The 25,953-nt window shown below is 37.9% G+C and overlaps 1 protein-coding gene and 1 long non-coding RNA gene across 2 annotated transcripts in view; one reads left to right on the top strand and one right to left on the bottom strand.

The window, feature by feature from the left end:
* Nucleotides 1–7,082: 7,082 nt before the first annotated feature.
* LOC308412088 lies at nt 7,083–7,428 on the bottom strand. Its single transcript, XR_013974525.1, has 2 exons — nt 7,334–7,428; nt 7,083–7,248 (listed from the first exon to the last, which is right to left on the bottom strand). It is a non-coding gene; the product is annotated as an uncharacterized lncRNA (long non-coding RNA).
* Nucleotides 7,429–23,067: 15,639 nt separating this feature from the next.
* hs3st4 (heparan sulfate (glucosamine) 3-O-sulfotransferase 4) overlaps nt 23,068–25,953 on the top strand; it is a 90,672-nt gene continuing 87,786 nt past the window's right edge. The window contains exon 1 of the mRNA XM_080905946.1: nt 23,068–24,310. Coding sequence (XP_080762072.1) covers nt 23,715–24,310 — 596 coding nt within the window. The 5' untranslated portion in view covers nt 23,068–23,714. The remainder of the gene's footprint in view (nt 24,311–25,953) is intronic.

Below are 25,953 nucleotides of genomic sequence, written 5' to 3'. Positions count from 1 at the left end.
CAAGTGAAAAGAGTATGACTAAGAAATATTGTATATCTGCTCCCAGGTACAATCTAAAACCCACAATGATGCTTTTAGCTAAATGCTATAGCTGTTTATATCACCATAATGTTGACACGCTATATTAAAAATCATTGATTTCACACTGATTTCAAGAGAAGGATAGTAACATTTTCCAAGAGTACTTATTTCCCGTCTCTTAATATTCACTTTCCCATACCAGCTCATTAATTTATGTATTTATTATTATGTATGAAATGCCATTGGTAGATTAAAAAAATAATAGGTTAGCAGCAGTGCAAGGGGAACTCATAAGTATGTGGTTTCCATAAATTTCAATGCACTCTTTAGGTACTAGTCAATTTCCCTTATTGCCTGTATAACAGCATGTTTGGTTTGCAAAGTGCTTCAGAAAGATGAGGGAATCTGTTTCTTGCACCCATCCTGATTTATTTCCACTACCAGTACTTCCTACTGGTCCATCTCTGACACAGAGGTCTGCATAATGTATGTGTGGGAACTAGGGTTGCCAACTCCCTGAAAAATAAATAAGGGACACCTCGTGGCCAGGGCCGGGCGACCCAGTTGTCTTCACCCTTCCCAGTGTGGTGAATTTTCTAGCTCTTTTTTTGTGTGTGAAATTATTTTTTTAACCATTTGACTTGAAGTTGATTTAAGTAGATGCATATTCTATTCTTTGTGATATGAACACATGTGAAACAAATGATCATTTAGCCATTTATTTTTAGCTCAAAATGACAACATTAACACAGTAAAACAGGTCTCTTTCTTAAACAGAAGCCTGTCATGCTTAACTTTTGAGAATATAAGTAAATCTTTCTTTAAAAGCACTCTGTCCTGCTTAACTTAAAATAATAGAAAATAATAGAAAGAAAAATATTCTTGTAACAGTGCACATTTAGTGCATTTAGTACAATTGGCTTCAGTTGAGGTATTATTTCAGCTTTTCTAATGCTAATCAGCTGCTCCTGTTTGTAAACCCGCTTGTTCCCATGATTACGCATCATAACTCATCATCATTATTCATCTATGTATTACTTTTATGTATTAGTCATCAATTTGTTGTAATCATCTATCCTTGCAGTTGTTTATTACACAAAATAAATTATATTATCACACTTCTGGCCACATAGCGCTGATATTCACTGCACATGCCCATATTAACGTTTTCCAGCCAGGTGTTTTCCTTTTCCCATTCTTCCCTTTCTCTGAGGGGAACAAACATTGCTGCTCTAATGCTGGGCTCACACTGTGCGATTTTTGGCCCATTTTGAGCCGATTTTTGAGTGATCGGACCGATTTTGGCCTTCATCGTGCGTCGTGTAGTATACGTGGGGTAACGAGAAGTGATTAACACCTCACGACCAGCTCCCGATCATCAATCGCTCGTGAGGGTGTCACCACAGGCGCTCACACTGCTCACGCGCAAACGTAAACGTTGGTGAAAAAGATGGAGCAGCACAGCTGTGCAGCGTGTGATCTGGACACAAGCGATGGAGGCACAACTTGTAGAACTTTGGAAAGCTCATCCGAGCCTTTTCGATGTGGCATCACAAAATTATCACGACCACAACAACCGTGAAAATAGTTGGATTTACACTGCTGCTCAATCACAGCTGCCTGATCAATGTTTTTCATTAGCAATTTAGCAAAGTTGATGGTAGTGGTGTGTCTGTGTGAGTGAAAGACAGAGAGAGCGAGCGACAGATTTTCTGTTATAACCTTCATGTTATGGAGGCACAGTGTGAGCACTCAGGTCGCATCAGAGCATCGGGCGGTATAGTGTGAGAGTACATCGTGACATACGAACTTCTAACCCCTGCGAGTCAATCGTGCAGTTTGAGCAGGAGCTGAATAACGTGACTGAAAAAAATCGCACAGTGTTTGCCCAGCTTTAGGTGTACTGTCATCCGAGACTTGCACCGCAGAGTCGGCGTTTGTTCCCCTGTTGGCCATGCTTCTTGTTGTGGTCATCTGTTGTCTTCCGGTATTTTCTCCGCAAGCGACCTTTCCTCGACCAATGAGATGAGCGGTAATCTGAATTGTCATACTCGAATTGTCATAAGTGTGCTGTCAGCTCATTGGTCACAAAGCAGGAGAGGGGCTGGGAATTATGTTTTCAAACAAAGTGTTAATTCCATAAACATTTATAGACTACTTTTGATTCTCACTGTATTACGGGACAAAGTGCGTCCCTTATTAGCTCAATACGGGACGTGTACTTTTGTTTCGAAATACGGGACGATTCCGTATTTTAAGGGACGGTTGGCAACCCTAGTGGGAACACAAACAGTGGAGGAATTGTGTTGCCAATGGCATTAACCGCATATACAAAAGTGACCAGTGGACCTCTCTCTGCTGATGTCGTTGCCCCAACTTGTAAAGTTAAAGTAATAGTGCGGTAAGTTGTAACATCTGCATTATTGTTACAACTAACCCAGACTGTTGCTGTTACAACTGACCCAGACTCCTATAGCCATGAACTAGCTAACATTATAGCCAACAGCTAAAACATTAGCACTAAAGACCTACACAGAATATATCCCCATAGACATACAAATAACATAATTTAAGTTTGATGAGTTTAACTGCAAAGCAGATAATGCTATTACAAATTGAAATAAAGTAGAAAAACTTACTTTTTGGCATACAAATTACTTTTTTTCGTGTTAAATTGTCTGTGTTTGACAAAATGTGCTGATTTTTCACATGTGATAGCAGAACTGAATTGGGCATGCACAGGATGAGTCACATCATTTGAAACTTAGCCCTGATTGGAGAAATTGGAAGTGTTACAACTGACCCACGTTACAACTATCCCCGGTCTCCCCTACTTGATTAGTGTGAAATTGTGTAAATCACATGCTGTGGCCTTCACAGTGACCCAACCTCAAACTAGCTTAACGGGTTAAGGTGTGGAGCTAAAATTTTAGACGACACACATCACCGTGAAAACAAGAGAAAAACTTCTAGTGGAATGGTTTCCAATGGTTCTAGTTACGCCCCTCTGCAGCCCCTAATCTCTTTGCAGTGAGAGTGCAAGAGTGTTCAGCTGTTGCTCATTGACCACACCTAGTCAGGTGTGCATAAAGGCATACCTGAGGCAGACTTTCAGAGAGGCTCATCAGTGTTTGCCTTGGTGGTACCAGCTATTTTAGCTAACTTGCTATGCAATTTAAGATAAAATCTCTTCTCATTGAAATGATGGTGTTCGTCTCCATTTTTATGTTGTGGCTTTTGATCTGGGTCGTAACACTAGTTGAATTCCACAGACTTGGAGACCCAATGCCAAGGTGCATTAAGTCTGTTTGCATATGGTTTTCTTGCCATGTCACCTATCTGTTGTTTGTAAGATTTAAGTTGGTGGATAACCACAACAATCTGGATTTATATGTGTATGTGTATCAAATCACTGAATTAGGAAGAGGGTTTAAAAAATGGTTAAACTTAAATATAACCAGCAATATCCTTTACTATGAACTATATGCCAGCAAACAGATACAAAAATATTTATTGCTTTCAACATTTTGCGTTGATTTTTGAAAAATAACCCAGAGCATGTATGCAAACCTCCGCTTTGGAGTGCTGCAGAACATCTCTGAAAACCATTAAATGAAATGCTGCTGTCTTGCTGAATTCTTGTCACCCTGTATTAACTGTTTGACTACATACAGACTGTGCTTTCCTTTCATATTTATTAATATAACAGCCTTAAGAGAAATATTAATGTGAACCAAACATCCAATCATGGAGGCCCATATGTTGATAAAAGCCTTTGCCACATTACAGTGTGATGTAAACTCGCTGCAATCAAATTTTGTTTTCCTACCTCAAAGCCGTGGGCACTTGGGCCTAAATTTTGCCAAGGAAGCATCACTACAATTCAAAGCTTGGCACTCCAGAGTATAGAGCTGTTTTCTATCAGGCAGAGACTTTGGAGCTGCCTTCTAGTAAGTATGTGGATGGTGCCCTAAGCACTCGTCTCTGATGGCGAGCGCTGATGAAGAAGTACAATGTCATGGCCAGCGGTCAGCAGTGTTTATGAGGAGTGTCATCATGGCTGACAGCCTTCCTGCTCTATGATTTATGCACTTCCAGTTGCAACAGGCACCTGCCGAGAAGTAACAACTTGCCTGCAGAGGAGTGTAGAATTGTTTCAACTGAGAGGTGTCCTTGATGCCAACAGATTTAATGACGGTGTTTGAAGTTTAAAATTCAGCAGCTGGAGTACTATGCAAACATTTGGAGAGATGCGTTTCAGACATGTCTCTCATCTGATAGAGAAGCTGTTTCAGAGAAAACTGTTCATTCTCTTTTCTTTACTTACACTCCAGTTGTTTTAAAGGTGAAATTTCATGGAAACATGCACCTCTGCTTGATAGCAGAATGAATATTTGTAATAGCTGAAAATTTTCTTTGGTCTAAAGTCATGTTGAAAAGAAAGTACATCCTGTTTCATCCTCAATTTCTCATATTATATATATTATATATATAATATATATATTAAAAATAAGCAAAAATGAACAGGCAGTGTGCGGAAAAGTTAAGTACACCCCTATGATTCAATAGCTTGTACCACTTTTAGCTCTAACCCGTCTCATTCTCCCCTACAAAGTTGATTCAGTTAATTGAGATTTGTGAGCCTTCAATTATTTACAGCTCTCTTGAGGTCCTGCCACAGTATTTCAGTCAGATTGAGGCCTGAACTTTGACTAGGTCATTATGAAACTTAATTCTGTTGTTTTTTTTTTTTCAGCTATGCTGCTGTACTTGAGATCATTATCTTGTCGCTTGACACAATTTTGACCAAGATCCATCTGTGAGAACCTCAGATTTAACTCTAGAATGCTTTGGTATACGGAGGAGTTCATGGTCAAATTAATGACTGCGAGGTGCCAAGGTTCTGTAGTTGGAAAGCAAACAGAGTTCATCACCAAACATGACAAACATGCATTATGTACACTCTGGTTTTGTCTGTCCAAAAGACATTGTGCTGTGGTTTATTCAGATGTAATCTTGTAAACTTAAGCTATGCTACCATGTTATTTTTCTCAAGGCAAGCCTTCCAAATAAGCCTTACTTGTTCAGTCCCTTTTTAACTCTACTGTCATGACCTTTAACACTGAAAATGCTAACTAAGGCTTGTAGAGTAAGCTGTCTTGAATGCTTTCCACTTGGGAATAGTCTTTCTCACTGTAGAATGATGGGCTTCAAATTGTTTGGAAATGGTCTTGTAACTCTTCGTCAATTGATGGGCAGCAACAATATCTTTCCTCGTTGGCACTGTGTTAACACACTGAAGAGTCGGCACCAACAAGCTTCTTTTTACAGATGTGGTGATGATCAATTAATTATCGATCATTAATCAATCTATATTTATCTATATTTAAGATTTGCTAAGGACTAAATCATTTTGAGTAATTGCACTCGAGACTACCATGACCTGGATGTCAGAGATCTTACATCCTGTTTGTTATGTATCCCAAAAGGTTGATTCTGTTCATCTGGACGTAGCATTTTCAGCGGGAGAAACGTTTTATCACTCATCTAAGTGACTTCTTCAGACTGAAAACCCTAGGTCAAAATGAGCAGAATCAGCCTTTAGGGATTTCCTTGCCTGGATGATTAAACATGCATTAAATTATTATGTATGTTAGAACTTTTTCATCTAAAGATGGTGTATTTCCTTTTACAAAGTCCAAGGATTCTACAAAGAGTAAACTAAAAGAAAACAGCTCAAAATAGAAAAAAAAAAGAGCTGTATAAATCATTCTCTCTGCATTGCTGTGCTGCCCATTAGGAGGTTGATTCATCTCAGTGTCTCACTCACAAACACCTTTTCCTGCAGTTTGATGCGCTTTTAAGGATTATATAACACATGAACTGGCTGTGTAACAATGTGTCTATAAGACAAATGTGTATAACTTAGATTCTTGAAAGCCTTATTTAATTAAAATCTCCTTTTTGTCATTTTAGCTACAATCACCCATATGGCACCCCATAAAACAGACAGTAGCACAAAAAGAGCTTTGAAATCATTGTACAATTAGGTATTAAATAGATGATATATCCTGTCCAGGATTCGTTAGACAGCTATAGTCACACATTTCTATCACATTTTTTTTCTATTAAATGAAACATTTTTGTTCTTGCAAACCACAGACGGGCGTTTCATGAATTGATGGTATAACCTGAGTTTCTTTTCAATCTAAATGTGACACAAATGAATAAAAGCACCTCTGCAGCTTCTCCATTACTGGTTACCTTTGTTTTGCTTCTGTTAGTTCCTTTTAGTTTGTGAGCAGTTGGGGTTAGGGTTATGGTTGCAAAAAAAAGAAATTAGGAGTATGTGCAAAGATTTAACAACATCTGCAAACAGGTACAGAAATACAGTATATAGGCTAAAACAGCTTTTTTTCCAGTTTTTCAAGTTCTAAGCGTGAAAGCGAATATTTGTTCTAACCACCTTTTATTCTTCAACACAACTTGAATTTTGTTAGCAAAGATTTCTTGTAATATCTTTAAGATGTCTTCAGGAATAGTTCTCCAGGCTTCTTAAAGGACATTCAAAGCTCTTCTTTGGATGTTGGCTGCATTTTGTTTTGTTCTCTGTCAAGATGATCTTATACTTTGGATAATGCTCTAAGGAGCCATGACTCATAATATTCTACTGTGGGTTTTTCTATCCAGGTATGCTTTTACTACATTGGCAGTGTGTTTGGGATCATTGTCATAAAAACATGAAGTCGCTGCAAATCAGAAACTTTTCAGATGGTACCAAAAGCTGGCAGCACCTTTCTGTGTTCATAATTCTATCAATTTTTGTCTTTTTTTGCACACCATGACAAAAAAAAAAAAAAAAAAAAAAAAACACAGACAAATACAAAAACAAACAACTAAAATGTTCTCTTGAAAATGATCAGGTACAAAGACTGGACTGGAAAATGAATAAAAAGCACTTAATGTGGAAAGAAAAACCTTGAACGAATTCTTGAAATCTGTCACGGTATGGCATGGCACACCGTGGAAGGAGTGGGGGAAGGAGGACCCAGGCGCGGTGCTCTATGTACAAACAGTGTTTATTTACAGAGTGAAAACAACGTAACAATAAATCCCCGTGTTCTCCCAGACTCCCGTGTCGTGTCTCCCGTGAATAGTCCGTGTGCTCTCTGCTCCCGTGTCAGCACCCCCCGGTGCTCGCTGCTCTCCGTGCCTTCCACGCTCTTCCTGCGGGAAACAATAGCGCAGCTGTCAGGACACTCAGAAATGGCAGGCATACACTTTCTGACTAAACTTAGACAGGGTGACTAACGTGGAGTCTCATGCAATGATCCCGCGTCGGTGGGAGCTCCAAGACTCTCTTAAGTAGCTCCCCCGACGAGGCCTGATCAGCAGCAGGTGTGTGGCTTCGGGTGTGGCCAGTCCCTCCGCAGGGCCACACCCCTCAGGCCTGCAGGTGGCTGAGCTCCATCCTCCAGGCACACCCGCAGACATACACCCCCATACCTCGCCTAAACATATGAGTGGGACACAGACTAACACAGCACAGAGAAACACACATATGTACACGCACAGAGAAGGGGAAACGACACCAAAAATACATAATAATAATACACAGGTCCATGACTGCCCAGGGATCCTGGGTCGCCCAGTCCCAGGACCCTGACAAAATCTGTTTCTCAAGCAAACTTTAAAAAAAAGAGCAACAAAAAAATAGTCTGGCTCCTTGGAAGGAAAATATAAAGAAATGAGGGGTGAGTCACGACTTTTCCACAGTATGCCTGGAAATGATTTCTTAATAAACACATCATCATTCTGTGCACATTTTCATAAAAACGAGGCTTAGTTTTTCATGATTTATTGGTTTTAATTGAAGAATTTAATTCTAGTCAGATTCCCTATGCATTTCTGAAAGCATTTAAGATGATGAACAGATTTTCAGCATTTAACATTTACAAAAATGTTTTTCACTCGAGTCAGTAGTATCCCAGCTGGTATTTTACAGGCAATTTCTGTAAGATATCAGTGGTTTTCTATTTCTATCCAAACACATGTAAATTACATGATTTCTTTTACATTTAAATGATAATAACTGTGCTCATCACTATTGTTTACATTGGCCAAGATTATAGTAACAAACTGTACAAAATGATGTTTTATATATGCTTACAATTACCACAATAAAGTTGCTAGCTCCTGATTGAAAAGACTCACATATTAAACCTGTTCCATTATTTGACAGATTTTTCAACTAAATAAAATGTAAATAAATAATCAGTCATTATCACAACATTATTATAACAACATCTGTGATCTTTTCACTCTATAAATCCAAATCACCTAGTCTAATAGTGAGAAACATGTTTCACCACCATGTTGCCTCTACAGCACTGTTCCAGCAGCTTTGGGCTATTCTTCTGTTTTTCCACCATGTCACACTTTTGTGATAAGGACTCGGTATATGCTGGAAGAAATGGAAAAAGCAAACCAGAATCTTTATCTCTCAACATACTGGATAAACTTAACCTCTGCCTGGATGTTATCAAACACCAGTGAGCAGGACCATAATTCTAGTCCATGTGAACATTTACCCTCTGGTCTTCTCTGAATGGAAAGGTACTGTAAATTCTGAATCTCCCATCTGGGGAACTGTTCCTTTTGCACCCTGCATGTCTTGCCTATGATAAATCCTTTTGCACCATATGTGTTCAGAGGGAAAAACATGATTTTGTGTCCCCATTTTCTCCCCACACGAGGCCAAAGGAATATAATTTAAATGTATTACGCTATCATGCAAATGTACATTCAAACTGTCTAATTGAAAAACGCAGGATACCAAAAATATTTTACTACACACTAAACAAAACTGAAATATTTTAATCTTCCAATAAGGTGCTACACTACACGGAAGAAAGGATTTCAAATGCCACCTGGCTAATTAAGGAACAAGGGTGCTTAATATTTGAAAAAGACATTTAAAGGGAAAAAAAGAATGAACAGAAAGCCTTATGTGCATAGGACTTATGTGCATGTGCATAGGACTAGTATTACCCAAAGACACCAAGCAATGCAATATTTTGCAGAGTGTGTCTGTAAATCTATGAACATTTTCACGGCAAATTACATATAACAACTGAGAAGTCCTGTATTAGTACAGTATTAGTCAACTGTGGCACCTCTGCGATTAAAGGTCATTTGGAAACTTTGTGTGTCTCATTTTGATAAGCAGCCCTGAGACTCGTTCACTGAAAAACACTTTGCTGTCTCAGCATTTGTTCTGTAAATGCCTATTTATAGTAACATTAGGTCTATAGTGAGTGACTAGACATTTTCCAATCAATATTTGTCATCATACCCCGGTTTAATGTCAGTAAATATGAGTAAAACTCAGACAATGCTTAGCCCCTGCACAAAAAGACAGACCTGGGAGTCATTTCTAAATCTCATGATGTCCCCTGGTAACACTAAGCCAGTCCAAATGATGCTGTGAGAGCCTAATAATTCAGACTAGGCTTTAGGAACAGTTTAACCATTGTCTGATCTGATTCTTATGGGACAGGTTTTTTTTGTTTTTTCCACACAGTTTCAGGGCTGACACAGTTACAGCTCCATCGGAGAATGCTGAAAGGAGAAACATCACAGTAGTTTGAACGCAGAGCACTGATTTAGTCTCTGTTGTAGGGGACTTGTGTTACCTGGGGAATTTTTAGTAAAAAATTAGTTGTCTTTTGTGATCCCAATCCTGTGCAAATCTCTTTAGCATGAATTCAGAAAGACATGTGTGGCTAAACTGTAATATAGACTCATTAAAAAAGCATAATCTGTTAAGATGGTATGATGAGCTATTTCAAAAGGATTTACAACTATATAGCAGTCATGGTTTTGGTATAGATTTATAACTGGCAACCAGTAAGTTTGACTGGTTTGACTTCTCTAAGTATGACTTCTCTTTTTTGCTCATGTGCAACATGAAACGTAAACGTGGGTTTCTAAAATATATCAAGTCCCATGTTAGTACTCATTCTTTGTAAATAGAACTTAAGAAATAATGAGATGTGTTCCTATTACGGGTTGAAGAATAAAGAACCAAGATGCAGAAGTCTTGGCAGACTAGACTAACAAAAAGCAAACCTTTTATTAGGTTGAAGGTGCAGGCCAAAATGGGGACAAACAGAAGTCCAGAAATCATCACGGGGAATAAGGCAAGAGATTACGAGGCAGAATGGCTGTAGAAATGAGGAGGAAGTGTTGAGGACGACAAGATTGAAGTTTGGAATCAGCCACCCAACAGAGGAAATCTGAAAAGAACTGTTCCCTTTTTTCTGATGCCTGCAATAAACACTGACCCTTTTGTTTTCCTGACATCAGATCAAGTGTATGAAACCCCAGCCCAACAGAGCAGAACAGTTGTGGAAACATGCTCTGCATGTCAGTTATTGGTAAATCAGGTGGAGAATCAGAGACAGCTGCTTCACTTATTCTTTCTGTGCATGGAAATGTGAGGGGCTCTTAACAACTGAGCTAGACCGCTGTCTTTCATAAAACGTGTCCGCATTTAAAAATGTGCCTTCTCGAAACCCTGAATTTTTTTCATTTTACTATAAAACTGCCTTTTAATTCCATTGTCTGTAGATTAGAATAATGGCTTGAAAATCAATCATGATCTTAAAAAAGAAAATATTTGAGAATGTATTTTGGCACAGTAACAGACTCCTAGGTAGGGTTTACTTTCTTTGACTAGCAATGTTAAAACAAAACCTTTACTAGTTCTAAAAAGTTCAGGGTTATGGGAATACCTCTCACTGCAGTTAAGTCAGGACATGGACAGTTAAAACTAGGAAAAACCCACACTGCTACGGCCAGTTTAGCCGTGTAAGATAAAAGCATCTTCGGTAAGTCTTTACCGTTTTGTATTACAGGCCAAACATGGCATTCACGCTGTGTTTAAAAGATTTTTACATAACAATTTTCATTCAATATTCAAAGTTGCTGTATTGCAACAGTACAATAATAGCTGGTGAAGAAAATGATCTAATGGTTATCCCAATGTAAAGACATCATACCAGCTTTATAAGCATAGTAAGCATTTAATTTGAAGCAGCTAATTCACTTAACACACTGCAATGTTTGTCGTGTGTCTTGATGCATGGTCAGTCATCCAGATAAGGAAATCCCAGAAGGTATATTTTTTCCTCTGGCGCTACGTCCAAGCAACAGAATCAGCCGTCTGGGATTTCCTAGAAGAGCTTTGTCCTGAATACTGGGTTGAAAGGTATATTCTATGGAAAACACAAAATATGTAGGCATTAGTGCAGACACTATAATTTAAAACTAGCTGAATGTCTGCAAAAAATGTAATTACAAGCAAATATTTAAGCTTCAGTGATTATTATTACTATCTAAATGCCTAAACTGGCCTGAAAGAATTTGACTGAACGGCATCTTTTTAAAAAAAATCTTATTTACACATTAATAATTGCAAAGGTTAGTGGCCAAGTTGTCTGGCTCTACCTACAAGTCATTACTATGTGGAGGGAGGGAAATGTATATTTATATATGCATGCCCAGCAGAATACAGATGCTTTTTTCTGCCAGCACTATTAGGGGTGTTCTCCATTCACTGCACATGTTTTGTGAACGGTATGGCATTCTAATTTGGTCATTTCAGAGGTATGCTGCACACTCCATGCAGCTCAAGCCCCGGAGTCAGAGTCTGCATGTTTCATCCACTGCAACAGTCGAGGCCACAAGAATAATTTGTTTGTGAAAGCCATCATAAAATCAGCTGAAAGCAACATTTCACACTGACTTATATCTTGGCGCGGCATTTTATCTCAACTCCGAGGAATGATAAAAACATATGGTGTCATTCCCACTGCAAGAATGTCTTTCTAAACATTAAAAGAGAGTCGGGTTAGTAAATGTGCATTTACCCTACAGCCTAAATGACTCCATGGTCACAGTTTACAGATGGTATGTATTAACAAAGAGTCAGCTAACAGGTGTGTTGGTGGCACAGCCATGCTGTTTTAAGCTGTGAATAAAGGATTTGTCCACCTGTTCCGGGATTACCTCAGCTTTTTAAACACTCACGTGCTTTGTAATCAAACAGAAATATTATTTGTTTTAATAGTATAATTAATCCTGTTATATTGTTGTACATTGTTTCATTTTTCCTAAAGTCTGAACCCAAGATCTTTGAATTCCATGTGTACTTACCTAAAAATGTGGATAGCTTCCATGTGGTACTCACCCATGCACCCACACAAACATAGAAAAATAAATCTAAACAAGCAAGGAAAACCGCTCACACAAGCACACAGATAGGACCTTTCCTAAACACTGCTGCCAATTCTGATTTAGTTACTTTGTATCATATAGCACACATCATTATAATTACATATATTTCAGTTGCAAAATATGCAAATGCTTCTTACTAGAAGATTTTTTTATTATCTTAGGAAGACATTTGCAAAAGCCAGTCTCTTGTTCCTTTTCATAAAGTCTCTAGTCATTTTTACGGATCATTCAAATAGTTTAAAAGTACAAGCTGCAAAATGATACGTTTTTATTTTTATATTTAAGTATTCATGCTGTGCCAAGTTTCTGATCTGCTCTGCTGCGTATTTGTTTATGTCTTGGAGACAGAATATGTGATTTATAGTTAGACTGGTGGGGGTGGCAGCAAGGGAAGCTGTTATGTTCTTCCTTTGCTGCTTGTCGTGCGCCGCTGCTGTTCTCTCCAGCTTGCTGTACGTTCACCCCGATATGCACCCTCAGGCAGTATGCCTTTCATTATTTCTTTTGAAACTTTCATCTGAAGTCTCTGAGGGATTAGCCCTCTTGATTCCTGACACAGTCAATGAAAAACAAGCCTCATATACAGGGAGGCTTACAGCCAGAAAAGCTGTGCACAGCCCCCCCCCCCCCCCCCCCCCCGCCCTCCCCAATCTCTGTGTGAAACTGTATAATGGTTTGCACAACAAGTGGAGTCTCATTTTTGACCATTTTGGCACATTCGTATTTGTGTTGGATTTGTATGCAAATATATTATAACTGTGAATGATCATCCCATACTCTCACTGCAGTCGTTTTATATTTTTTCCAAGTTCTTGTAATTCTTTCTATACACAATGAGTCAAATGATTATAATGCAGTATGAAGCTGTTGCTTGTAGTGTGGCCAAGAGATATAAAACACCAAACCTTTTCACACAGTGCAAGTTTAGCTCCTTAGCTGATTTGGGTTCACAGGCTGCGCTTACTAATCGACTCCAGTGAGATGTTGCTTTGTTTTGGCTGAATATTTACATCAATTATATTTTCTGCTACCTTGTTGACAGTGTGCACTCAAAAATAAACCAGTTATCATATGGGTACATTTGGTGAGATACACTTTCAAAAATTTTATAATTAAATAATTCTCCAATTAGGATGAAGGGAAATGTATAAATGTTAATAAATGTTGTGCAAAAACACAGAGTGTTATAAGGCTATTTTTTGTAACAGAGCTATGTGTACCCTTTGTATGTTTTATGTTACTGTTTATTAGTATTGCAGCATAATGATAGCTGGTGAACATTATTCAGCATGTAGCAATGCTAACCACATATATCCTCCCAGAGTAGGTAGAGACCATAAACAGAACTACAAGAGACTGAAACGAATTTAGATTGTAATTCTTCTGGATATGCAAATGAATGAATTGAATGAAAGAATGAATGAATTTCCCATATTACCTTGAAAGGTTTTTGTTTGTCTTGTGTTTTCTATTTGATCACAAAGGGCAAAAAATGTTGATTAATTTTGAGTTAATTTAAAATTAGAAGATAACAGAAACTAGTTACACCATATACTTGCTTCTTAAGTCTTTTTTTCTGAATGACCTAATAAAAAATATTTCTGAAAACAAAAATTTACAACTGGTTGTTGAATAGTACTGACGCAGGAGGTAAGACTGGGACCTGGTTTCTCGATGTCAGTGTTTCAGTTGAAGTTTTAGATGATGATCAAGTTTAATTTACATTATAACAGTATGAGTAAGTGACTGAATATAATCTAAATTTAAACTCAGTGTCTTAGGAAGTCATAATACATGATTATGCGGAAGATCAGGATATTTGCTAAACCATGTTGAAATGTTGTGATCTTGACTTCTAAAACTGTAAAATTGGCGAGTTCTTAAAAAGGAGCATCAAAGTCCCTTTGGGACCTAAATGCAGTGTAATGACGCACACCCCACTCATTCTCCTTTGAGCTTACTTTTGTCAGCAGTTTCATTACTTTGCACTTTGCTACTAAGCAGGTGGAGCTAATCTATCTAGTTTGCCCTTCAGTTATGGTTTACTGTCCAGGGGACTGGACACAAGTGTCTCCAATAAGCCCTTAATTAGGCAATGATAGACTATTCATTTAGTATGCAAAGCTGCAAATCTCTCCATCCACTGCACAGAGCCCTCTGCAGTCATATGGAGACCAACGCTAATGATCTCAGCAAGTGGCAGCAATCCATTGGAGCGCTGTAGCAAGTGCACATTAATCTTGCGGGTGATCCAGTTGATGAATGAACCTGGCCCAGAAGCCCTGGCAGATCCCACCTTAATTATGCTGAGGGAGTCACACCTGGGAGGCACCAGGGGACATTGCTAACTCAGGAACGACTCAGGAGGAGGCCAGTGGTCCACAGGCAGTGCGCTCCATGCAGATCCAGTCTGGTCGTCATTGTATGGCCTTGCTAAAAAGAGTTTTACAGCAACTCCATAGAGAACATTATACCTGGGAGTGACTTCCAAAGCACAAGTTGTGTAAAGGGCAAATAGGTGTCACAAATTCATGACAGCCTCCGCTGATAAATCACAAGAGGAAAGCAATTCTTAGGATTAAACCAAAAGAAAATAACTCATGATGTCTCCTTTTTTGTGATGACACCTCCAACAGAACATTTTCAGCACAACCCTAATTGTACCCCATTATCTGGCTGTGCTCTGACATGTTTTAAGAAAAAAAAGCACAGCGGGCCAAGTGTTGCATCAGTCTAACATCAACATCCTAAAGATAGCACACTGGCATAATGGGAGGTTGAGTAAAAAGAAAACACGATCAAAAAGCATGAGTAAACAATATGAGAAAAAAAGGAAAAACACTAGCAGAAACATTAAATCCTCTGGAAAAAATGTGATTATACATGACAGAAAACCTTGGACACCACCTTTATTTAATTTTAAAAAATCTTTAACATTTATGGAACCTTTTATTTATTTTGTTTCTATCTTCATTTTTGATATAATATAATATAATTCCCCAGACAAAGCTCACGAGCTTGGTTTTAATGATCTCTAATGCTATAATAACATTGTTTTTGTGTTTTAGTTGTTATCACTGTACAGTTGATAAACTGGGTAGTAGATGAGAGGAAGAGATTGGGCAAGTCTTGAAATGAGTTTTTGCTTCAAAACAGAAAAATGGTCATTTTCTGCTCTAACAGAAAAAAATATAGCTTGTCCCTGTAAGATGACTGTTCTGCTTGCCCTAATTTTAACTACACTTAATACAATTTATATTTTAAATGTAGGGACAAGAAACCTTGAAATTACCTTGATGGTAAAAAAAACAAAAAAAAAAACAGAGCTAATCAAAATGCTTTGCAGTTTAAGGGCTTTCTAGTCACCTCTCACTGATCCATTGGGAATTCTCCCTCCCTCTATGTAATTTACACTTTCCCTACTGAAATGGGCAACGTGTCCTTATGTCCTCATATGAACGCATATGACCAATATAGGTTAACTGAAGTAAGATCTATCTATCTATCTATCTATCTATCTATCTATCTATCTATCTATCTATCTATCTATCTATCTATCTATCTGTCTGTGAATCAATGCGTACAGTCTAACTGATGCATCACAAACATCCAGCAATCCGATAAAACTGCATTCATGTACAATAAAGTTAGGATCTAAAAGGTCAGCTCAAAATAGGACAAAACCCAAAGGAGTTCTCTTAAGGTCCAGCTGAATTTAATACACATCCATCACTTTTTATCATCTAATTAGTCCACAGTGTGGCAGCCTGGTCAACAATAGAGGGAGGCAGAATTATTGATCAAGAAGCGGATAGTATCTATCATTTCACTTCAGCATTGGCTCTCTAGTGATTTGAAAACAAGGAAGACAATATCATTGTGGCAATGTGCATAGGAAATCACGAATGGCATTGGTAACAAAGGTAATTCTATTGTTCTCTTCAGTTGCACCACAGGCTAATAGACTTGTACTGACTCTGCAGTTCAACACTTGGTGAGGTATTAGCACAACTATTTCCACCATAGTTTCTCGATCGATTTGCAAATACTTAATTAATAACGACTTGTCTTAACCAAACGTGAGATAAAAAATTAGTCAGTTGACATTATCTTCTATAAGTTGAGGGTATCACATCAAGCAAACTGATAAGATGTTTTCAATTAGGGTGTTTTTTAAGCAATGGGATTGGTATAAGAGTACAAACATGAAGGCATCAAGGGGTATTATTCGAAAGAGCTGGAAGAACAAGTGAAAACACTTAGTAAATGGAAAAGGCAGTTTGATGTTGGCCTTATCTTTGCCGTAGTCAAAAAGAATGGGGAATTCTTCTGCATTCTACCTTTTATTTATCTTAATTTTTTTTTATTTCATTTTGAACTTAAATAACAAAACATAAAAAATAAATAAAGTTATCATATTCTTTCTTTGCAACCCAAACCCCACACCATCCACTCTCTCATTACCCCTCTTGCCCCTCAAGTTACAGTAAGCCAGCTAGTAAAGGGGGACCAAATACAATTATATTGGTGCAATTTATCTAATAGACCATAAGTCACTTTTTCGTAAGATGCCAACTTAACCATCGTCATTAGCCACTCCTCATAGGGAGGGGGTTTCTTTTTCTGCCAATGTCTTAACAAGACCGTTTTGCCGTAGTAAAAGTCAGGATGATCCATTTTTTTGTATAGCAGGAAAAGTCTCCATCAGAAACTTCTGTAGTTATACCAAGTATGGACAGTTTTCGTGAGATGCCAAATCTTCTTTTCAAAACACTGAAAATGACCTCCGTTGATCTCCCACCAGTCCCATAAGATATGTGAAATCAAAGCATTTTGACTCCAGCAATCGTCCACGGGGGCCAAGTTCCATTTATACAGTTGTTGCAATGTTCAATGCCACCTATGGTTATCTTAAGTTGGATAAATCTACTGCCTATTTCTTTATACATAGTATTAACATTATGGAGACATGAGTCCCATTCAACTGAAGACATGTCCAATGCCAGGTCCTGGGCCCAATAGCCCATAACTTTAAGGGTGCATTCTACCTTTTATATATGTAAGGGAAAAATGATGAGATAAAAAAGAAAAAGGGGAATATACATGCTATCTTTAAAACATTTCTGACGGTAACTTCCAAAGTCTCTCAGTTTTCTTGGTCATCCAGTAACAAGAAACCTCTACTGTTCCCCTTCTAGAATCCAGTTGGCTTATGCCCATGTCTGTTCCTCAGTCTGCATTTGAATCTGCATCTAGATTTGTCAAATTTCAGACCCATTTGATGGCCTGCCAATGCAAAGACTGTTCCAGAATTGCTAACATTTGTGTTCACTGATCCTGGAATATGTCTACTTTCATCTTTTCTGTTTCTGAGTCTCAACTGGCAAATGTAGATGGCTCCTGAGTTATTGTTTGGAATTGCTGTTATTTCTTGTTATATCTCTTTCAATCTTTGTGTCTTTCGATTTTTAATTATTGTTTGTTTTGCCAATTTAGTTTTGACTCGTATTCAATGAATTTATTGTGTATTTAATCCTGCCCTTGTTACTTTGTGTGCATACTTTTTCCATAATTGCCTCTCTTTTGTTTAGTTTGGTCCTTGTTTTTTTTTTTTTGCGACTTATTTTAAAGTATTCATGTTCTTTCCACAACCTTCCTTCATGTCTCTGTGTCCTGTATTTGGGTCATCTCTTGAACTGAAATCCTTGACAAGACAATTAACTGAAGTGCCAAAGACTGATGAATACTGAGGGCCATAGATGATGTGTTCACTGTGTCAGAACAACGCTGCCTTTCCACTGTCTAATCTGCTGTAGACTTTGAAATAGGACACACCAATGCCCGTCCGTTATGATATATTTATTTTAAAAATGCAAACTTTTAAAGATGAAAATTCCACAACTAGGACATGGCTACACGAATCTCCAGTGACATCTGTAATGCTAGAACAAGCAAATCAATACTGCCAGTTAGTCATTCTGTCAGGTGCCCCAGCTGAGTTGTGCTGGCAAATTCAACACTTGCAAAGCAAGTGTTTTAAAGCAACAGTTATCTGTTCTAAGACAAAATGCTCAGCAATTGTGTTGCAAAAATTACAACAAAAGCACAGGGAAAAGTGTAGCTGTGAGCAGTGAGTGCACCTCATCACTCATAACTATACACAAGTCTCATGACAATGAATGATTTTAGTCCCAAAAAATTTAATATACCTTGATTATTCTGGTACGTTCATTAAGTTAAATATAAATGTTATATAATAATGAATCATTACATTTAAATGTTAATTTTAATGTCTAAACTTTGATATGCAGATATGACCCTCTCCCTCAAAACCACCCGTTCTGGAAACAAAAAGCAGCTCCTCTTTATTGCCTTTCACACTTATTAAGGTGACTGCATTAAAAATCGATCAGTAGAGTTTTTACACTTGACCTTCTAAACTGAATTAAGGCGCTTCCAAATTCCTTGGTATGCTGGATGGAAAAAGGGACACCATTTTATAGTGCAGACCTTGAGATCAGGTTGTGATTTCGCGTTCGAACAGGGTGATAAATTAAGCTCACTGTATAATCCAGGGATATAGCTTGGTGTTATAGGATCAAAGCACTAAAGAGGACTCTAGTCTGCCTCCATTTGGTCCTATTCAGTCACTAATGACTCTCTATATTTGTCTCCATTCCGAAATGTATCGTGCATGTGTTACATAGCCAATAACTGATTAACCAAAGATTTAATAACAACAACAACAAACAAAAACAAAGAAATAAAGAGACATAAATGCGATACATAAATAAGTAAACAAGAAGATTTTTATGCACATGGGTCATAAAAGTGCACACAATAAACACCAGAAAAAAAGAGAACGTTTATGTCGTACTCCAACTTTGTTTTTTGTTTTTTTAAATTAAGCAAACCCAAATTTTCATGAAAATGTACAAGACGTTATATCTAAGGATATATTTTAATATTATTTTCATGGTTATGCATCCCAAATTCTGTTTTACATGTAGGCCCACAGGTTTAAGTCTCAACGTGTTTTAATGTGGCTCATGTTATTGTTACCATGCCTACACAAATGCATTAACCAAATTTTATGTTTGGGTTGCTTACCATAACCAAATGTTTTTTTTTCCACATATGATTGAGTGATACTTGTCCAAATGTGTTTACCAGGCCCCAGAAATAAAGAAGGACAATCTAATGTTTCTGGCATAATGAAGAGGTGATTTGTAAGTGTGTCATTTTTGAATAAGGAAATGTGGAAATCTTTTTTTTCCCCATAGTACTCTTTGGTGCTTCAAATTGTTGTTCTACATAAAAAGAACAATAAAAGTAATAACAAAAACAAAATAAAATAAATTCATGCCTTAAAACAATCTTTCTACTCTAGGGCGAACATACAAAATCTTTATATTTCCAATCTTCCTGCTGAGAGATTCCACAATGAAATTCATGAGGAAAATGCCTTCAAGGATCACTCGGGGGCATTTTCCTCATGAATTTTATTATCTGCATTAAAGGAAGACAACAAGGCAAGAGATTCTCCTGAACCTGCACCAGTCCTACTTAAGGTAGATTGCTGCAAAAGTTTCTGTATCAAGATTGCACACGCTTATGCTTCAGCACCATGACATTGCAGTCTATGATTAATTCAAAGGTTCCATGAAAGAGAGAGAATTAAATTACAAGGTCATACAAATATTGATTTACTGATTTGTAGGCCAAAGGCAAGTTTGCTCTTTTTATGGTATTTTCTACTTTCTTTTATCACTATCAGGATGGTCACTTAAATCCATTTTGTCATTTCCTTTCTAAATGTAGCCTGATAAACCATTTTTGCAGGTACGAACCCCAGCGGACAGCAGGGTGTGATTCTGCTGGCCACAGTACTCTGACTTTAATTGCACTGAGCCCCGTAACAGTTTGAGCATATACAGTCTGCCAAAACCTTCCCACAATAGCCGTTCATCTCAGCTCCACCAGACAAGCTTAGACTGTGGCAGAGTTCAGAATCAAGTCATTTCATATTAGTAGACTCAAATCTCAAAGGTGGAGCTGCAGCTCCTGAGCTGTAACTATATTGAGAAAGTGCCACAGGCCTGATGTAGTTTGCACTGGCAGAACAGAAGCTTCGTGTGTGTGTTGTCACAAGAATTATTTTGCAGTCTTTGGGGTTTCAGCATAAGACTGTGTATTGCAACTTCAGATACTCAATCAGGCACAGAAGAGCCTCTGTTGTCACATTAATTCACCATAGAAATGATGTGTCTTGCAGGAACTGGCTCTTGGCTAACTAGGCTGCATCCCCAGTACACCATGGAAAAAAATGCACTGGGCATTAGTTGCTGGTGTAAAAGTCATTTTTTTACATTTTAGATTTAACAATTTGTTGTCAAGATATACAAACCACATTACATCCTTTATACCGATTTAAATCATTTTAGCTTTGCTTTATTTTTAATCTAATTCCTGTAATACATATTTTGGTCTTTAACTATTATCTGAATGGCTCAGATAACAGACACAACAAAGGGAAGATAAAATGACTTAATATATTTTCTCATGTGCTCGTGTGATAATCATTTATCATCAGCGGCAAGTCGAAGCTTCCTTTTGAATACCATTTCACTTGTGTTGTTATTAACAAAGAAAAATTCTGCTGCAACTACTTCATGGAGATTCTGAACATGCCCAGAAATCTCTGACAGAGTGACTCTTAGACAGGTAGATGGTCTGATAACAGTGGGAATTCACAAACGGTGCAGTTCGTGTTTGAGAGCTCTCTGATTCTCTGAGTGGCAATTTATGAATACAACAATTTCAACAAACCCATTGAGCTCTCCTACACTCTCTTGACTGCCAAACACCTAGTAACCATTGTGCTCTAAACACTTGTTCATACTTTCTTCCCACTCAGCCAATCACCTGCATTGCTTACATGTAGTTTTGCTTTGTGGGTTTACTTGTTTTTTTGTTTTTTAATTACTAAAACCCATACACACACACACACACACACACACACACACACACACACACACACACACACACACACACACACACACACACACACACATACATATATACATATACATTTATTTATGTGTCTGTGTGTGTGTATTTCAGCAACTTATAGCCCATTGAATCTCATGATACTATCTATTGTGTAAGTGAGGTTTATTTTCCAAGGAGTAACTCCGATTTTTTCATATAAATGTATATTGATAGCAAGCTGTTGCTTAGTTACACACCCAAGAGTTAATAGTATAACCGCTATGTTTCTGACAATGTGCTTGGTCATCTTATGGATGCAAAGTTCAATACAAAATTCATTCTTCTCTTTCCGAGTTTTTGCTTCCTACTCACTGCTGAAATAAATACATGACCCAATATGTCAACCAGTCACTACGTGTATCTTTCTAACCAGGAGTAAATATTTAGACCTCAAACATTCACAACAACCAAAATGACCAACTCTTAAACCCAAGGTGAGCTACAGATTTGGCTTTGTAGGTTGATTAATATGACAATGGGATTATTATTCATATTGATAATCACATTGTTTGTCCAAATGTCAATTAACATCACCTTGTAACAAAAGTATAAATTATTACAGCTTTACACTAATACAGCACCTGCAAAAGCCTTAGTCATGGTAACATGTATTTTTGTGTGTAATAGTAGCTCCCATTATCACAGTTTTTCATTCTTATTTAATGGAAATGCACTGGCTGAATATTAAAGATCTCCTTTGCTATACTGCAATCCTTTACCGACACTATAATATGACTTGGTATCACCCCTGGTTTGCATGCCCAGCCAGCTACAAGCATTAGAAATGACAAATCTGGTCAAGCAACATATACATAGAAATATTTTTTCCTCTTACGACACAGAGATCTTTAAATATAGCAGGGGCGCGCTGTTCTGAGAAGCAGGCATTGCAAATTGTTTGTGACCCAGTACTTATTGTGACGATGGCTCTCCTGGTGTGTTGGAGGTGTGTGATGAATGAGATTCTCTAATACAGGGAGACATTTCGGTGGCATGCAATTTTAGATCCTCATATTGTGGCAACAAAGTGTACAAGTTAAGGTCTACTGAATATTCTCATCAGTAATTATAGTCTGCAGCCCATGTATAATAAATTCAGTGAATAATACGCCTAAGCAACATCCTCAGCACAATGCAAAACGCGGGATTGTTTTCTGCCTGGATTCTTTCACTCAGAAATGTGACTTCACCATCAGCGTTGTTAATTTAAAAACGCTAAATATCTGTTTCCCCTCATGTATCAGGTTAAACTTTGTTTCCGTTTCTTTCTCCGTCATACACACATTCTCTCCTCTTTTGTAAATTAATGCGCCGCAAAAAACCAGCAGGGTGCAGACATGAGCTTTCTGTAAAAAAATAACCTCTATCAAAATAATCTCTCTGATATTGAATTTAACAGTGAACTTTATATGGAGCAAATCACACTGCAATAAGCTCTCGCATACTCTAGTGTCGAGTTTTATATCTCCACGAGTAGTTCTATAAAGGAATAAAGATGAGCTTTTTCCCCCCACACAACTCCCTTAGATTAGGAAATCTGACGTTTCTAGCACTACTTGTGCACGGACAGAGGAAAAGTGGGTGTACACACTAGTTGTGCTGTGTGGCTCTGTAGTGCCTCAGCTCAGATGAGCTCACCCAGCCGATGCGCACATCGTAGTATCCTACCAATGTGAGAAGGCGTAAGGACGGCGAGCAGCATCCTGTAGTCAGTGGGAAGTGTGGATGCTTTGGTACAAAGGAAACCGAGTTTCTACTACGCAAAGTAAATAAAGGGACGCGTAAAGGATTGCGCGCCAAACTGCCTCATGTTGGAAAGATTTAGTGGCTTTGTAGGTTGCCTCCACCGATGGGAATCTACTCTTTTGTGGGAGACGGGACTGGACTTCGGGTTGAGCGGTTGAAGAGAAGAAGCGTACTTTAAACACTCTGGTTTTCATTGCCTTTTTTTCTTTTTCTCTTCACAAAATGCCAGGATTTCGTCCATCATACGCTGCCCAGTTCCAGTCAGGCTGCTAATTTGGAAGGACGCCAGACCTCCAGCCTCTCATATCTGCAAGTTCAGTCCAATAAATTGTGACATTGTCTGTCAGCCTTGGAATTAGAAATCGATACTCGAGAAAAGGGACGCATTGTTTTTCCTTCGGAATTTTTACGGTCTAGTTCCAGCTATCCTTATAAATATGCGGTTTGGTTGGATTAGGGTGGTTTGGTCCAGCTTCACGCTTTTTTAGCTGGAGCAGCGTTGATAGTGACTGATTATTGCTGTTGAATTTGTCCATGCAAGACTCGGGGTGGAAACATGTCTGACCACTTCTTTGAGAGGATCATTGCTATCAGAGATGGCATTTTGGTCCAGCACTTCGGTTTTCACCTCTAAAGTGCCCCGGAAAATCTTATTCATGTTCACCCTCTCCCTGTCTGTCACCTACTTGTTCTATAGCTTGATGAGCTGCTACAACTCGCTGCAGTTCCCTCTGCAAGAGACCTATGTGTATCAGGGGAGGCTGGTGACAGAGGAGGCAACTTTTGTGACATTGAGAGAGAAACTTTATTCCACTTCCCAGGGCTTTTCTGAATTCACCGAATCCGAGAGAACAACCCCGGTATCCATCGCGAAAGAACATGCCGAGGCCGAACAAAGGACAGTGGAGTGGATTAGGACTCAGCCGTCTCCAACTAAATCGGCGGCGGCGTATCATACCACTGCGCTGGAGAGGGAGCACCAGGAATTCAGCACCACGGACAGCGAACTCAGGGTGAACTGCACCTCGGATTACGGAGAGAAGAAACTTCCCCAAGCCATTATCATCGGGGTGAAGAAAGGGGGAACCAGAGCCCTGCTGGAGGCTCTCAGGGTGCACCCGGATGTCAGAGCAGTTGGAAATGAGCCACATTTCTTTGATAGGAACTACGAAAAGGGGCTTGACTGGTACAGGTGAGTTACCTTTTCAATCACGTGCAGTTGTTTGTAGAAGGTCACGCATATATATATATATATATATATATATATATATATATATATATATATATATATATATATATATATATATATATATATTAACTAATAAAGCATGTACGCCTGCATATATATATATATATATATATATATATATATATATATATATATATATATATATATATATATATATATATATATATATGCAGGCGTACATGCTTTATTAGTTAATTAATTTTTCCGTGTAGAAATGACATGTATGTAGATGACCGTGTATAGATGACATGTAATCCCATTCACGGAACATAATTTCAGCCATCACGGCAAAACTTTTCCACTTGTCAATCTGCACTTTCAGCTACATTAGCTTACTTACGCTAAAATTACAAAGCAGAGCCTAAAAGGAAAAACGTCGCACTGTTATTCTCTATACCGATTTTTCATAAATACACACTGGAGACAACGGCATGCTGAAAGTGTCGGAAAAATCGAATAGAGCAGCTTTAGAGAGTGGTTTCTGTACCAGTAATACACATGATTTATGACATTTGTCTAAAACATGATGCTGTCCTTTAAAAGAATCAATTTGAATTCTTCTCCTTCTCTACTACATGGGTTAAGTGAGTTCTATGACTTTTTATCAGACAAAAACGAGACGTGGTTTTACTGTTTTTATCTGAAGCTTTCCCCGGCTTTATCATAGAGTTTATAATGAAAACATATTTAATCCCATTAAAAACCGACAATAGTATTAAAAATAGCAAAGAGTTATACATTGTTCACCTGGTGTCTGCCATATACCAGTGGATGTGCTGTCACACAGGAGGTTAAAGGTTAGACAGGGGATCATCATCATATATTTTTAAGATTTTTAAGTTATTTATATCCATCTTATACAACATTTTATTTTTATTTTTACAATTTAGCTAATTTATTTTGAAAGAGCCAATTTGGGGCTCCATTTGTCTCCCTTTATCGACCAATAAAACTGAAACACACATCACTTGTGTGTTTCAGTTTCATCACGAAAAAAAAGATTAAAGAAAGCCTATCATAAATAAACAATACATCGTTGATAAATTGTAAGAAATTTTCACATTTACATTTTGACTGTGAAAATATGTAGTTACAATTCTGTACACAGTCACAACCATGCACACAAAAGCGTTACCGGTTTTTTAAAAAAAGGGTCAGATTGTATTTTTTTGTACGTATACTGCTTATTACATAAAGATATCCCACAAATATTTAAATATATGTCAATTTATATTTTGATTTTATGAGTCAAAACATAAAACCAATAAAATGAAACCATGAATTGCTGTAGCAACTGCTTTCTTTTATTGTCCTTCCATCTACTTGACTAATAGTACCATAAAAGCTTGATTTCTTGAAACACTCTTTGTTTCCACTACAACCAGTTCTCGGTTATGTGAGAATTATTTACACAACCTTTCATGTGTGGTAGTTGACATTCACTTTGACTCCAGGTTTATTTGCCAGTGAAGAACCTGTTTATCACTAATGTGTTTATAGGAGAAAAAAAATCAATTTAGGAGTTCATTCATGGTCAGTTGGTCATGGCTCAGTTAGGCGTTGTTTTCACATAATGATGTTTGACC

Source organism: Rhamphochromis sp. 'chilingali', assembly GCF_963969265.1.
Source record: "Rhamphochromis sp. 'chilingali' genome assembly, chromosome: 15".
In the NCBI taxonomy this organism is placed as follows: Eukaryota; Metazoa; Chordata; class Actinopteri; order Cichliformes; family Cichlidae; genus Rhamphochromis; species Rhamphochromis sp. 'chilingali'.
This window is presented reverse-complemented; position numbering and strand designations above follow the sequence as displayed.